Source organism: Macaca thibetana, chromosome 14, assembly GCF_024542745.1.
Source record: "Macaca thibetana thibetana isolate TM-01 chromosome 14, ASM2454274v1, whole genome shotgun sequence".
Taxonomy (NCBI): Eukaryota; Metazoa; Chordata; class Mammalia; order Primates; family Cercopithecidae; genus Macaca; species Macaca thibetana.
This window is the reverse complement of record NC_065591.1, coordinates 239637-254131: the sequence shown is the minus strand read 5'-3', so window position 1 is coordinate 254131 and position 14495 is coordinate 239637. Positions and strand designations below refer to the sequence as shown.

General features: G+C 64.3%; 2 protein-coding genes across 4 annotated transcripts in view; one reads left to right on the top strand and one right to left on the bottom strand.

The window, feature by feature from the left end:
- Positions 1 to 14495, top strand: part of LOC126936564 (interferon-induced transmembrane protein 1) — a 135262-nt gene that overhangs the window by 32855 nt on the left and 87912 nt on the right. The gene's annotated exons all lie outside the window — the stretch shown is intronic.
- On the bottom strand, positions 168 to 9909 carry PKP3 (plakophilin 3). Its single transcript, XM_050759296.1, has 13 exons — positions 9568 to 9909; positions 7395 to 7474; positions 6643 to 7268; positions 6426 to 6549; positions 4372 to 4576; positions 2877 to 3051; positions 2558 to 2675; positions 2314 to 2484; positions 1833 to 2018; positions 1328 to 1481; positions 964 to 1156; positions 776 to 863; positions 168 to 543 (listed from the first exon to the last, which is right to left on the bottom strand). Exons 1-13 carry the CDS (start codon positions 9797 to 9799, stop codon positions 508 to 510), a joined length of 2388 nt encoding a protein of 795 aa, XP_050615253.1. The 5' UTR covers positions 9800 to 9909; the 3' UTR covers positions 168 to 507.

Sequence of the window (14495 nt, the reverse complement as noted above, 5' to 3'; positions counted from 1 at the left end):
CCTCTGCTGGGCTCTCCGTGTCCTGCATCTTCTGACCTTGGGAGGCTTGTGTGTGAGCCCAGGGGGTGGGTGTCCTCAGGAGCAGGGGGGTGCCTGGGGACACCTCACATCCCAGGATCATGCTGCCAGCCACAGGGTCAGGCCAGCCATGGAAGGACACAGGGCAGTGACTGTTCATGGCCATCTTTATTCCCAGTGCTGGCTATCCCAAGATACTGCCAGGCTACGGCCAGCCCCACCTCTGCCAATGTGACTGGATCACCACCCCATACCCCAGAGCAGCCTCGAGCCCTGCCCCACCCCTGCCCTGCGGAAGCCAAGTCCCCAGCTATAAGCCCCTGCCCCTCCTGGTGGCCCAGGACTCTCAAAGGTGCACACAGGGGTCCTAGCGAGGGGCCCCTCGGTCATCAGCCTTCTCCTCCAGGCTGGGCCGCCCAGCAGCCCGGAGCTGAGTCTGTCCCTTGGACGCTGGGCCACGTCACCTTCTCCTCTTCCAGGAGGCTTCACCTATGGGCCCAGGAAGTCCTCCTTCCGATAGCCCTTCTACAGTGGAGAGAGGCCCAAGGTCAGGGTGCATGTCTGCCCATGCAGCCCTCTGCCCTCTGTCCCTCCTGCAGTGTGCGGGGTGTGGCCCGGACCCTTCCCCTCTGGGTCCCTGGTCTCCATTCTCCCATTGGCCTCTTCACTGTCTGCTCCACGTGGGTTTCCGTGACCCCCCCCCAGCATCCCATGCCCTGCACCGGGTCCCGGCTCGCTCTGGGCTCGGGAGACGTACCGCCCGGAAGTCACGGTGGAGCTTGTTGTACTGCCACAGGTTGGCCAGGAGGCTGGACGCTGCCCGGGAGGACTTCTCACTGTCGGGGCTGAGGGTGGAGGGGAGTCAGGAGGGGACACACAGCCAGGAAGCAGGGTGGGCTGGGAGGACCCCTGGCCAGGCTGCTGAATGCCTGGGTCGGCCCCTACCTGTCCCGCTTCTTCTTGATGAAGATGAGCTTTCGGAGCCCGTCAAAGTACAGCAGGTCTCGGGCGGCAATGGGGCTGGCCACCACCAGGTTGTTGAGCACAGCTATGATGTTGACCAGCACCTCGGCTGGGGGCGATTTCTCACCCACGCTGCCCGGCAGCTTCTCGATCAGGTGGCTCACCACCTTCGTGGCTGTGGGAGGCCGGGGGTCAGTCTACACCCCTACTCCCGGCCACCTGGGCACCTGGGGTCCCCTGCCTCCCTCAGGGAGCTGGACTGACTCCAGCGGCCTGAAGCCCACATGTAAAGACAAAATTGATGTGTGGGCCCAGCAGGGTGGGGACGAGGGTCTGCCTGACTCACACATCTCGTCCTTGTTCCTAGCATTCCGAGACAGGTTTCGGATGAGGCCGGTCAGTGAGCGCAGCTGGTGGTGGTCTGCGGTCCGGACACGGTCTAGCAGGGGGTTCAGGATACGCTCCTGCTCCAGGGCCAGGCGGCTCAGCACCCCCGCCCACTGTGGGGAGGGAGGGTGTGAGCCGTGACCGGAGGCCTCAGACCCTCACCTGGGGGGTCCTGCGACAACTGGGTCGCTGCATCCTCCTGCCACCCTCAGGGGGGCCTCTGCTTCCGCCTTTGCCCCCCAGTTGGGGACATCATCCGCAGCCTGGATCAGGTGCCTCCCTTCAAACCCAGGGCAGAACTTCCAGTCCTCCCAGGGCCCAAGGCCTGCCCCACTGGGAGACTGACCTCGGAGGCTCCGCGGGCCCCCTGCGTCCCCTACCTCCTCCCTTCCCTCTTTCCCCTGCCCTCCCCCGCCACAGCATGAACCCCTGGGAGCCCCTCGGGTCTGGGTTGGATGCCCCACCCTGCGGTCGCCTGCCGTGATGTTCTGCAGCGCCCCGGCGGCGGCCTCTGTCGTGTGCCGGTTGAGCTCGCAGCGCTGCAGCAGCCGGTTGTACAGCCCCACGATCTGGGGGCTCCACAGCCACTCGAGGCCCTTGGGGTCCTTGGACACCTCTGCGAAGGTGAGCGCATCGGCGGCGAGGGGCAGCTGCGCCGGAGCGGGGGGAGTCAGCGGGGCGGGGTGAACGGGGCCGGGGTGAGCCGGGCCGGGGTCAGCGGTAGGCCAGGGTCAGTGGGGCGGGGTGAGCGGGGCCGGGGTGAGCCGGGGCGGGGTGAGCCGGGCCAGGGTGAGCGGGGCTGGAGTCAGGGGGCGGGGTGAGCGGGGCAAGGTGAGCGGGGCTGGAGTGAGCAGGGCCGGGGTGAGCGGGGCGGGGTGAGCGGGGCGGGGTCAGTGGGGCCGGGGTCGCAGCACACCCCCACGCCCCGCCCAGGCTGGTGCCCACCTCGCGCAGCCTCCGGCTCTGCGGCGTGAAGCAGCCCACCACCTCTCCCGGCGGCGCCCCAGCCAGGTCCCTGCGGCCGCGACCCTCCAGCCGCTGCAGCGCGGACGGCGGCATCTCGTCGTACAGGCGGTAGGACAGGTTCCGCAGCACGCACACCGCGTTCTCCACGCTCTGCGGGCAGGGGCGCGGGTCAGGGCGGTGGCCCGGGGTGCACGGCCCCCCCCTCCCGCACCGCGCCCCTCACCTTGTCCTCGCATTTGCCCACGTCCAGAGCGTGGTTGATGTAGGTGACCAGGGCGTCCACCAGCCCGTGGCACTCCCGCATCTTCTGGCGAGTGGCCTGAGAGGCTGAGCTGAGGTTCCTGGGGACCGAGGCGGATCAGAGCCACCCAGGGACCCCCCATCCCAGGCCCCGTCCCATCCCATCCTGGGCCCTTGCACGCCCATCCCCCAGTGCGGGGCGTGCTGTGTGTGGGGCTGTGAACGCCAGGCCAGGCGGAGTCCCTACAATGAACCTGCCCGCAGTCCCCACCCCACTGCCTCACTGCCCGAGGCTGGCGCACCTGAGGAAGCCGGTGGCATTGTAGAAAATCTCCGCCTCCGAGGCGTTCTGCTGGATGAGGGGGGGACCCCCAGCCCCCGACAGGGGGCTCAACACCAGGTCAGTGAGCTGCTCCAGCGTGTCTCTGGCCAGGCGGTCCTTCAGGTGGTCACTGGATGAGAGGTTCCACAGGATCCCTGGACCACGGGGGAGGCTGCTCTCAGAGTCTGCCCTCCAACCCCCTCCACTTTTCTGGGCATGGAGTGAGGAGGTCCTGCCTCTCCCCAGGGGCTGGCCTGGTGTTCTGTGCCTCCCCCACAAGCCCTGCTGGGGAGACCCTGGGGTGGCATTTGGGGTGATAGAGCTGGGACCAAGCAAAAGGGGACAAAATGTGGGGTGTGGTGAGCAGGCTTGGTGCGGGAGGTGGCTCCAAGGAGACAAAGCCACAGGACAGAGTGGCCAGGGGTCCAGGAAAGAGGCGGGCAGGGGAGGCCCAAGTAGAAGCATGGCCAGCAAAAGGGACAAAGGGACAGAAGGGAACCAAATGGGGTGGAGGGATCAGAACAGAGGAGAGAGGACAGGCAGAGGAGGGACAGGAGGAGGGGGACAGGCAGAAAAGGGGGACAGGTGGAGGAGGGGGAACAGGTGGGAGGATAGGCGGAGGGGGCAGGTGGAGGAGGGGGACCAGGTTGGGGGGACACAGAGGGAGAACAGGAGGAGTAGGGGACAGGCAGAGGGGGTAGGTGGAGGAGGAAGGACATGGGGGGAGCAGGGGACAGGGGGGTGGAGGGGGGAAGGGGGGGGGTGGAGGGGGGAAGGCAGGGGGGACAGGTGGAGGGGGGGGGCAGGGGGAGGGGGGAAGGCAGAGGGGGGACAGGTGGAGGGGGGGCAGGTGGAGGGGGGCAGGTGGAGGAGGGGGTAGATGGAGGACAGGTGGAGGGGGGACAGGTGGAGGAGGGGTAGATGGAGGAAGGGCAGGTGGAGGAGGGGGTAGATGGAGGAAGGACAGGTGGAGGAGGGGGTAGATGGAGGACAGGTGGAGGGGGACAGGTGGAGGAGGGGGTAAATGGGGGACAGGTGGAGGGGGCGGGGAGAGGGGGGAAGGCAGAGGGGGGGCAGGTGGAGGAAGGACAGGTGGAGGAAGGACAGGTGGAGGAAGGGCAGGTGGAGGAAGGGCAGGTGGAGGAAGGGCAGGTGGAGGAGGGGTAGATGGAGGAAGGACAGGTGGAGGAGGGGGTAGATGGAGGACAGGTGGAGGGGGGCAGGTGGAGGAGGGGGGTAGATGGAGGACAGGTGGAGGGGGGCAGGTGGAGGAGGGGGTAGATGGAGGAAGGACAGGTGGAGGAGGAGGAGGGGGGACAGGTGGAGGAGGGGAACAGGTGGAGGGGGGAAGGCAGAGGGGGGGTAGATGGAGGAAGGACAGGTGGAGGAGGGGGTAGATGGAGGACAGGTAGATGGAGGACAGATGGAGGGGGGTAGGTGGAGGAAGGACAGGTGGAGGAGGGGACAGGCAGCACCTGTGACGTTTTTTCGAAGCTCATCGTCCTGCTCCCGCAGTGTCCGCAGCAGCTCAAAGATGCCGTTCTCCTCCACCAGGGCCAGCTTGTTGTCAGCATTGTCGTAGATGAGGTTGCGCATGGCACCCGTGGCGTGGCGCTGCACTTCCTGGTTGGCGTGGTTGAAGAGCTTCACCAGCCTAGGCACGGCCTGAAGGCTGCGGGCCTGCGGGCGGAGGCATATGGGGGCGCACAGATGCATGTGGATGGATGCAGACTATGCACGTGTGTGCAGATGTGTCCAGGTGCGTAGATGTAGATATGGAGGGGATGCAGGTGTCTACAGGTGTACGGAGGTGATGCAGGTGTATACAGGTGTATGGAGGTGATGCAGGAGTATACGGGTGTATGGAGGTGATGCAGGTGTATACGGGTGTATGCAGGGGGCGCAGGTGTCTACGGGTGTACGGAGGGGACGCAGGTGTATGCGGGTGTATGGAGGGGACGCAGGTGTATGCGGGTGTATGGAGGGGACGCAGGTGTATGCGGGTGTATGGAGGGGACGCAGGTGTCTGCGGGTGTATGGAGGTGACGCAGGTGTCTGCGGGTGTATGGAGGTGACGCAGGTGTCTGCGGGTGTATGGAGGTGACGCAGGTGTCTGCGGGTGTATGGAGGTGACGCAGGTGTCTGCGGGTGTATGGAGGTGACGCAGGTGTATGCGGGTGTATGGAGGTGACTCAGGTGTATGCGGGTGTATGGAGGTGACACGGGTGTATGCGGGTGTATGGAGGTGATGCGGGTGTATGGAGGTGATGCAGGTGTATGCGGGTATATGGAGGTGACGCAGGTGTATGCGGGTGTATGGAGGTGACGCAGGTGTATACGGGTCTATGCAGGTGTATACGGGTGTATGGAGGTGACGCAGGTGTATGCGGGTGTATGGAGGTGACACAGGTGTATGCGGGTGTATGGAGGTGACGCAGGTGTATGCGGGTGTATGGAGGTGATGCAGGTGTATGCGGGTGTATGGAGGTGGTGTATGCGGGTGTATGGAGGTGATGCAGGTGTATGCGGGTGTATGGAGGTGGTGTATGCGGGTGTATGGAGGTGATGCAGGTGTATGCGGGTGTATGGAGGTGACGCAGGTGTATGTGGGTGTATGGAGGTGATGCAGGTGTATGCGGGTGTATGGAGGTGGTGTATGCGGGTGTATGGAGGTGATGCAGGTGTATGCGGGTGTATGGAGGTGACGCAGGTGTATGTGGGTGTATGGAGGTGATGCAGGTGTATGCGGGTGTATGGAGGTGACGCAGGTGTATGTGGGTGTATGGAGGTGATGCAGGTGTATGCGGGTGTATGGAGGTGGTGTATGCAGGTGTATGGAGGTGATGCAGGTGTATGCGGGTGTATGGAGGTGGTGTATGCGGGTGTATGGAGCTGATGCAGGTGTATGCGGGTGTATGGAGGTGACGCAGGTGTATGTGGGTGTATGGAGGTGATGCAGGTGTATGCGGGTGTATGGAGGTGACGCAGGTGTATGTGGGTGTATGGAGGTGATGCAGGTGTATGCGAGTGTATGGAGGTGGTGTATGTGGGTGTATGGAGGTGACACAGGTGTATGCGGGTGTATGGAGGTGACGCAGGTGTATGCGGGTGTATGGAGGTGACGCGGGTGTATGCGGGTGTATGGAGGTGACGCAGGTGTATGCGGGTGTATGGAGGTGACGCAGGTGTATGTGGGTGTATGGAGGTGATGCAGGTGTATGCGGGTGTATGGAGGTGACGCAGGTGTATGCGGGTGTATGGAGGTGATGCAGGTGTATGCGGGTGTATGGAGGTGGTGTATGCGGGCGTACAGAGGTAACGCAAGTGTATGCAGATGTATGCAGGTGATGCACGTGTATCCAAACTGGACCCTACTGCTCTTCCTCTGCTGAGGGGACTCTGGACACAGTGGGGTCTGCCTGGTCAGCTTGGGGACCATGAGGGGTGGTCAGTGAGCAGAGGTCAGTGGGAGGTGGTGGGGCCCTGAGGGAGGTCACCAGGGGCAGTGAGTGGGTGGTCGGGTGGTCACCTGCTTCTTGGCCGCTGCATCACTGTAGCACTTGTGCTGGATGTAGGCCGCTCCCAGCACCTGCAGGTTGGGGTCTGAAGCCATGAGGTACTTGACTGCTGAGGGCAGGTCAATGTCATCAAAACTGCGGAGCCAGGGGTCAAGGGTCAGGCTAACTTTGGGTTCAGGCTGGGCCTGTGGCAGAAGCCCCCTCCCTGTGCCAGGCCCAGACACTCACCCGCTGCTGAGTCTCTGCAGGGTTCGGTGGCCACAGTAGCTGTTGAACCCACGCACGTCCGGCAGGTGGCCCGAGTCAGCCAGGCTGAGGCTGCGCACAGATGGCGCTCGGGCCACAGGCTCCAGGATGGCCCCCGGTGCTGCCCCACCTACCCCGCGGCTCCGGTGGCTGCTCTGGAATCGCTGCAGGGTCCGCATGGCAGGGGCACGGATGGTCCGGCTCGGGGAAACCTCGGCGGCCTCGGGCCAGTCCAGCCCCCCTGCCCGGCTCGAGCTGGAGCTGGCCTGGCGCTCGTAGGCAAAGCCCCTGTAGGTGGAGGTGGCCGCAGGCTCCAGCTGCTCAGACACCAGGCTGTAGCGGTCGTCCAGGCCCCCGGACCCCAGCCGCAGCGAGCGCAGGGACAGTGTGTCATAGTCGGCCCGGCTGCCAACCCCACTGTGCTCGTGGAAGGACACAGGCCTGGCGGGCATGGGAGGGGTGGGCTGAGCACCCCCGTACCCAGCGGCCCCAAAGGCGCTGCCCCCGTTGTGGGCAGAACTCAGCCTCCGACTGCAGCTCAGGTCTACGGCGGAGCGGGAGGACCAGGAGGCTGGGCTGCAGGCTGGCTTGGCGACGGGCCGGAAGCCCTGTGGGTCGAGAGGGGGCAGTGAGGACGTGCCTGGGCTCACCTGCGTCCAGCCCTGCCGCAGAGCCTCCCCCTCTCCGAGCTGCAGAGCTCAGATTGTCCCCCTCGGGCTGGGCCCGTTGCTCACCGAGGTCTTGTCCCCACTCAGGCCCTGAGAGCGAGAGCTGAAGCCAGACTGCAGGGTGTGGTACTGCCCCCAGGATGTGCCTGTGGAGAGGGACAGTGGTAGCCCAGCTCTGCCACACAGCAAAGCCCCGGCCTCCTGCCTCCTCCCCACTCCATCGCTATTCGCAACCCCAGGAGCAGCCTCCAATCCAGGGCAGGGAGGCCAGGGGCTTCGGGGCCAGGACCTCCCCATTCCTGCCATGGCCTGGTCTCCTCACATGTCAGCCCTGGTGGTCCACCTTCCACAGCCCACCCCCCAGCTGTGCCTCCTCTGCCCAAGAAGGCAGATGCGCTCACCCACTGACCTCCTGGTCGCCTGGAGGAATGTGCCAGGGACTCTGACATCAGTTCTCCAATCGCTGCCATGGTACAGCGCCCAGCCTCCTCCTCCAGGAAGCCAAGCTGGCCTGCCCCAACTCACACTCCTTTTGAGCCCCTCCTGTGCCCAAATCTCATCTGTGCCCAGTCACAGGAGAGTGACACCGTCTCCCTGGACCAGTATGCCCTGTTGCAGTGCTCTCTCCCACCCGGCAGAGCCCGAGGCAGGGGCCACACCCACCCCGTCCAGCCACACACACGCCAAGGGCAGCTGCGTCAGCCCGACTCCACAGTGAGTGGACAGACAGGCGGGTGGACAGAGGGTGGAGGGCGGAGGGTGGATGGAGAGACAGGCAGGAGGAGGATGGGAGGGCTGCTGTGACTGTTGGAAGGATGGACAGAGTGGTGGACGGAGGGGTGGGAGAGCCGGCGACAATGGTGGGTCCCGCAGGTGGATGGTGAGTGGGGAGAGGGATGGACTCGTGGGTGGGTGCAGAGAGGACGGGCTGATGGCGGGGGCATGAGAAGGCCCAGCAGAGCGACCACTGGCTGAGGGGCTCAGTGTGGGGTACAGGGAAGGGGGCCATGGCCCTCCCACAACTCTGCCCAGAGCTGGATGCTCTGTTGGGGACACCCCCACAGCAGGGGCCCCAGACTCACCCTGGTTAATGGGGCTTCTGGGCCGGGGCTATTAACTCTCTGACGCTGGTGAGGCCCAGCCCGGAGTAGGGGCACGCCCCAGCCTGGGGACCTCACCCCCACCCCCCAATTATAATCCACCCCCCTCTAATTGGCAGGGTAGCCAGGGTGGTAATTAACCCTTCCCTCACCGTCCTCCACCCCATGACCCCTGGGCACCCAACTTGGTCACCAGCAAGGCTGAGGCCCCTGGAGGGAGGACCCCACAGTCCAGGCCGCCGGGCCGGCCCTTCCGCTGGGTGACCTTCACTTCCCCCTGGCCAGTAGCTGGAGACCAGTCCTGGGGGTCCCCTCTAAACACCACGATGAACTGGCACCTGGGTCCCTGGCATTCTGGGAGGTTCCTCTTACTGTCTGACCTTAATCCCTGTTGCTGTAGCTGGCGAAGGAGGAAATGACGTTCTAGAACCACTGCCCTCAACCACAGCATCTGTGTGCTCCTGTCACTCACACTCACACGCATGCACACGCACTCGCGTGAGTGGGGCCAGGATTCCGCCACAGGTGGGTCTGGCTGGCACTGAGGGGTGCTCCTCCACCTGCTGTTCCCACAGAGAAATCTGGGTCACTCCAGCGGGGCCCTCCCCTCTAATTCCTCAGGGAGCCCCTGGTCCAGACAGGCCTGGCTTTCCTCCAGGACTTCCCAGCCCCCCCACACCTCTCCCCGCTTTCCTGTTCTGCTCATTCCCATGAGGTGTGGGAGAAGCGTGGGTGTCTGGGTGTCCCTGAGACCGTGCATGAGCCTGTGCTTCTGGGGCAGTCGCGTGCGTGTTCCGGGTTTGCCGATTGAGGGGCCTGGCCCGCCTGCCGTGTGCCAGCCTTCCCTGTCATCCCCCACGGGGGAGGCTCTAGGCTGAGGACACAGTTGGGGCCTGGCCAGGCTCTGTCCCTGGAGGACCCGGGGGTCCCTGCTTGGATGGGGAGCCCCACCCATGGCTTCTCCCCACGCCCGTTGGGGCGGGGTGCGTGACTCAGTGTGAGGCCTGGTGAGTCAGGAGCCAGCCTCACTGCGGCCTCTGCCCTCGCCCTACCACCTCCGCCCGCAGACACCTCTCTCCGCCACCATCGTCCCCGCCGCGGTCCCCTCTGCCTGGCACCTGCCTTGTGCCTTGGCCTACCTCTGGCAGTCTCCGCCTCAGGCTTGGGCTCAGCGGCCCCGTTGTGCCGCGGCTGCTGTCCCAGCTGCAAGAGGCGGGCGCGGACCTGCTCCTGGACGCGGGCTGCCCGCAGCCGCTCGGCCTCCGGCCCCTCGGCGCCCCGGCGGTCCAGCTGCAGGTCAGAGGGCAGCGCCAGGGAGCACACACCGGCCTCGGGCTGCAGGGCCGACAGCAGGAAGTTACCATCCTGCATGGCGGCAGGTCCACCGGGCCTAGGCCTGGCGGCCGCCTCCAAACTCAACTATCTTCACGTCCTGTCCCTCCAGGCCCTCTCCCTGAAGTCCCCGCCCCGCCAGCCTCACCCAGGGCCGCCTGGAGACAGACGCCTGCCCAGCCCTGAGCACAGCTGGGGGCGGGGACACCTGGCCAGGTGGGAGGGAGGGGCCACCGCCTGCTTAAGGTGGAATTTGGGCGGAAGAACAGGCCCTGCATGGCCCCAGGTCCCAGCCTGGCCTCCCGCCTCCTTTTCTCCCATCCCACGACAGGGCCACGGGGGCCCTGGGTCCTTCTTGTTCTCAGCCTGTAAAGGCCGGACCGAGCCCTCTGTTGTGGGGCTGGGACAGAGGGGCCCTCTGTGTCCCGAGTGTCAGGGAAGGGCAGAGGTCCTGAGGGGGCCTATGTCCTGCCACCCCCAGCATGAAGGGGAGGGTGTCCCACCCCCTGGGGGGTCTAGGGCCCTAGGTAGCTCCAAGGACCAGACAGCCTCCACGGTAGCCCAGCCTTGCTGGTGAGGCGGGGATGAGGCCCAGGAAGGGGTTGGCAGGAGACACTGTGGGGGGCCAGGGGTCAGTGCCGGGGTCAGGACACAGGATGGAGGGACGGAGCTTTAGGGTCCAACCGGACTCCATGGAGGCCCTGGTGCTTGGAACCCAGAGAGCCCCCTCCCCACAGGAAGCATGTGGATGGACCGGCCCTCCCCCGAGGCCTGCCGACCCTGGAACTCACCCTCAGGACCCCCTCACCCCCCACAGAGGCCTCCAAAGGGCTGACTTGACCCTCTCTGGCTTCTGGGACCCTGGCACCACTGCTCCTGCCCCCCAGGCCCTCGGGTGGGAGGCCGTTCCCAGCACATGAGTCAGGGTGCAGGGGGCGGGGCTGCCCCAGGGGGTTGACTCAGAGGGGCCTGCACTCCTGTCAGCGCATGCCAGGTTGGGGCAGGAGCGGTGTGCGCTGAAGAACCAGGGGGTCTGGGAGAGCAGTGGCCGGGATGGAGAGGGAGTGAGGGTGGGGGTGGGGTGGCGGGGGAGGCCCAGACCAAGCAGGGCTTGTGCCCAGAAGGTCTCCTTCGAGCACCACAGCCAGTGGAGCCAGCAGGCAGGTTCTGAGGCCTCTGGCCTCCGGGACAGGCCCCTGGTAGATGGGGGGGTGGGGATAAGCCTAGGAGGGCTGGGGGTGGGAGCTGAACATCTTGACAACCCCTGGGCTTCTCTTACGAGCTCATCTGACAGCCTCTGCCTCTCTCTGGACCCTGGACCCGGGCTCTGGGCTCTCCTCTCGGGCATACCCTTCCCCTCAGTGAGGGTGGATCCAGGGTTAGGAGGCAGCATTAAGGGTGAGGTCAGTGCTGAGGGGAAGGAAGCTAGAGGTGGGAGTCGGAAATCAGCGTTGGGGGCTAAAGGGGGAGGGGAGGGCCCACTGAAAGGACAGGCGAGGCCTGGGCTGGGCCACCAGGTGGGGTCGGGGTGGTGGGGCAGGGGTGGGAGACCTACCCTGCCCGTGGTCCGGATCCCGCCAGCCTCCCAGCTCATTCCAGAGGCCACTGCTGACAGCTGAGGTGTCCCGGGCTCCATCCCTGGCCTGGCGCGTGCGGGGCAGCCTCTGCGGTGGGACAGGACTGTGGGGGCCCCGGAGGGCGGGGTGGGAACGCCCAGCTCATCAGACTGGCTGATTCCCTGGGAGACGGGTTTCGTGTGGAAAAATCCTGGGAGACAAGTTTGTGCGGCACAGAGCGGGCCTGGAGGTATGTGCCTGGCATGGACTGGGCCCCGCCCTGCATCCAGGTCCACCCCAGGCCCACCTGGGGCCCTGCAGAGGCCAGGCGGGGCCGCGTGGCAGGGGAAGCCAGCCTGGAGGGCCTCTGCCGACCTTCCCTCCTCCCCTTGGCAGGGAGGGCTGCGGGTGTCCCCCCAGAGCTGCGGCGCCTCCCGGAGGATGCATGGTCCCTGCCAGGCACAGTTTTGGCAAAGCCAGGAATCTGGGGTGCACCTTCCCTCACCGCAGTCAGGCCAGAGGGATGGCGATGACTGCTAGACCACCGCTGCAGCTTCCAGCCCCAGGCTCAGAGGAGTCTTATCTGAGCCCTGTGACCAGCCCCGAGTGTCTCGCTCTCCCTGGAACCAGTTCCTGGCACAGGAGCCCTGGACGAGGGCTTGGTGGTGGGCTTCCTGGAGGAGGCGGTGGGCTTCCTGGAGGAGGCGGTTGTCTGTGGGGCCTGGAATCTGCATGTAGCCTCAGGTCGCTCTGGGTGCACAATCAGGTTGAGAACCCGGAACGTGAGGGCCTCGAAGGGTGAGTGAGCACTGCTCTTGGATCCCAGGTGGCAGGTGGCCTGTCAATCACCTCCCAAGAGGAGGTGGGAGAGGGCGCAGGAGGGCTTCGGGGTGCGGTGGGCTCAGCGTGGGGGGCATGGGAGGCACTCACGGAGAAGGTGGGCTGGGCCCAGGTCGGGGGTAGAGCTGCCAGGTGCATGCCTGGAGTTGTGGGAGGGCACATACTCAAGTCTACAGGGCAGAGCCTGCCTGGGTGGAGGGGGATGGGGTGGGAGCCTTAAGGAGCAGAAGGGGGAGGATCTGGGGAGAAAGGTGTGAGGACGTTAGAAGCAAAATAATAGTCAAAACCGAATTCAGGAGTGTGCTGGTGCACAGAGAGGCTTGGGAGGCTGCCTCAGGTCCCACCGCCTGCAGCGGCGGGGTGGGGAGTGCATTGGGGGGCCCTTGGTGGTTGATGGACCCAGTGTGGGGGCACAGTTCACCCAGAGGCAAGCGTCCTGGTGCTTCCTGTTGGCGCCCACGCTTTGCAAACCTTCTGACCTGGGCTCCAGCCAAGTCCAGCCCAGGGCCCAGCCCCTCCACGGAGCCTACCCTGCTGCCTATGGGCACCACCCCTCACCCTATGGAGTGTGGCCCCTGCCCCTGCCCCGGGCCTGTGGGTGGGCAGCTCTGAGGTCTCTGGCCTTGGTCCTTGGCATGGAAGGCAGCTGAGGGGTACGGCCCCAGTAGGCTCTTGGGGGGACACCTTTCGTCTGCACACACCCCATCCGCTGCCGCCCTGTTGGTCAGTCTGTCCATCCGTCCATCCACTCGTTCATCAGATGAGTCCTGGGCTCTTCCTTTGCCCCCGGCGCTGCTCTGGGGAAGGGCGCATATGTCCGAGACGGGTGGGGCATCTCCCGGGGGCTCTCCTGGAGTCTGGCCTCAGGAGGGTGTAGGGACCCATTAAATTAGTCCCAAGTGTCCCTCACCAAATTGCAGCTACTAACAGGTGGCGGCAGCTCCTCTGCTGCTTTTCTGTTATAAACAGGTGGAGCTGTGGGGCCACGTCCTCCTCAAACAAGGGGGAGGAAGGAAGTCCCAGGAACTGGGGGCCTGGCCTAAGAAGGAAAGGCCTGGCTTTTGAAAGGAAAAAACATTAAACCCTCCATAGAAAAGCTCCCCGTATTCACAAGACTATATTGATTCCTGACATGGTGGAGGAAGGAGGCCTGAGATGCCACTCACAGTTGTGCCAAGAGATGGGGAGTGGGGCCCAGATTGGAGAGGAGAACTGAAAGGCCTGCTCTGGAGTCCAGGAGGTGGTCCATCCTCCTCCAGAATCCCTGGGGCTCCTGAATCCCCCAGAATCCCTGGGGCTCCTGAATGGCAGTGGTGGTCTGGACAACTGGAGCTGGGGAGAGGAGCCTGGGAACCCATCAGTCCTGCTGTACCATTTGAGAGACCGGCCCTAGGTCTGGCAACCCATGTCTCCAGGGACAGTCTGTCCTCCAGTGGTCCCCAAGGCAAACTGGACAGGGCCAAGGTGGCCTCCCTGCACTGTCTGGAAACCCTCCTGAAGGGCCCTCCTCCCTGCACGGTCTGGAAACCCTCCTGAAGGGCCCTGGCCCAACACCTTTGCAGCAGTCACAGGTGTATCCAGGGATTCTGGGGTCCATGAGCCCACACGGTGGCTATTAGACCCTCTGCGTTCCCTTTCTTTCCTGGACTTCCTCCCGGTCCCCACTGCAAAAAACCGAGGTTGCCCCTCCCAGGATGCCCCCAAAGTACCATCTGGTCCCACAGCCCATTCCCACTGTTGCTTCCCTATTATATGTCCCCTGACATCAGGGGCTGCCTGTGCAATAAACTCATCCCCTTATCCCCTAGGACCAGCTGTTCATTGACTGAATCAGGAGACAGAGAGCCACCCTTCACCAAGGCCGCTGCCATCCCCTGGGAAGGCAGTGGGGCCAATCCCTGCTCTACCACGGACAGCCCGGTGCAATCGAGAGGCCCAGTTCCTTTCCCTCGCGAGCCCTCCAGCCTGGTGCAATCGAGAGGCCCAGCCCCAGTCCCTGACAAGCCCTCCAGTATCACATCTGAAAGTGTTTCATCCTCCATTTTCCCATTTTATCACTGGGGTCTCATTTAGGGTCCTCCAATGGTACTGCTATTTTTCCAATTGGATAAAGCGTTTCCTCTTCCCTGGCCCTAGATAAGATATACGGCTCATCCCCCAAATTCTCTGCCAGTTGCGGGGTGGCCTGCTTTTCAGAAGTGGTCAGGGTTTGATTCAGAAGCAACATGACATCCTTCCAGGAGAGCTCAAATACTTGGGTTAGGTTCTGGAAAGCCTCTATTTATCTGTCAGGGCCATCTAAAAACTTGCCAAGATCTCCCTTAATTTGACTGGGAACT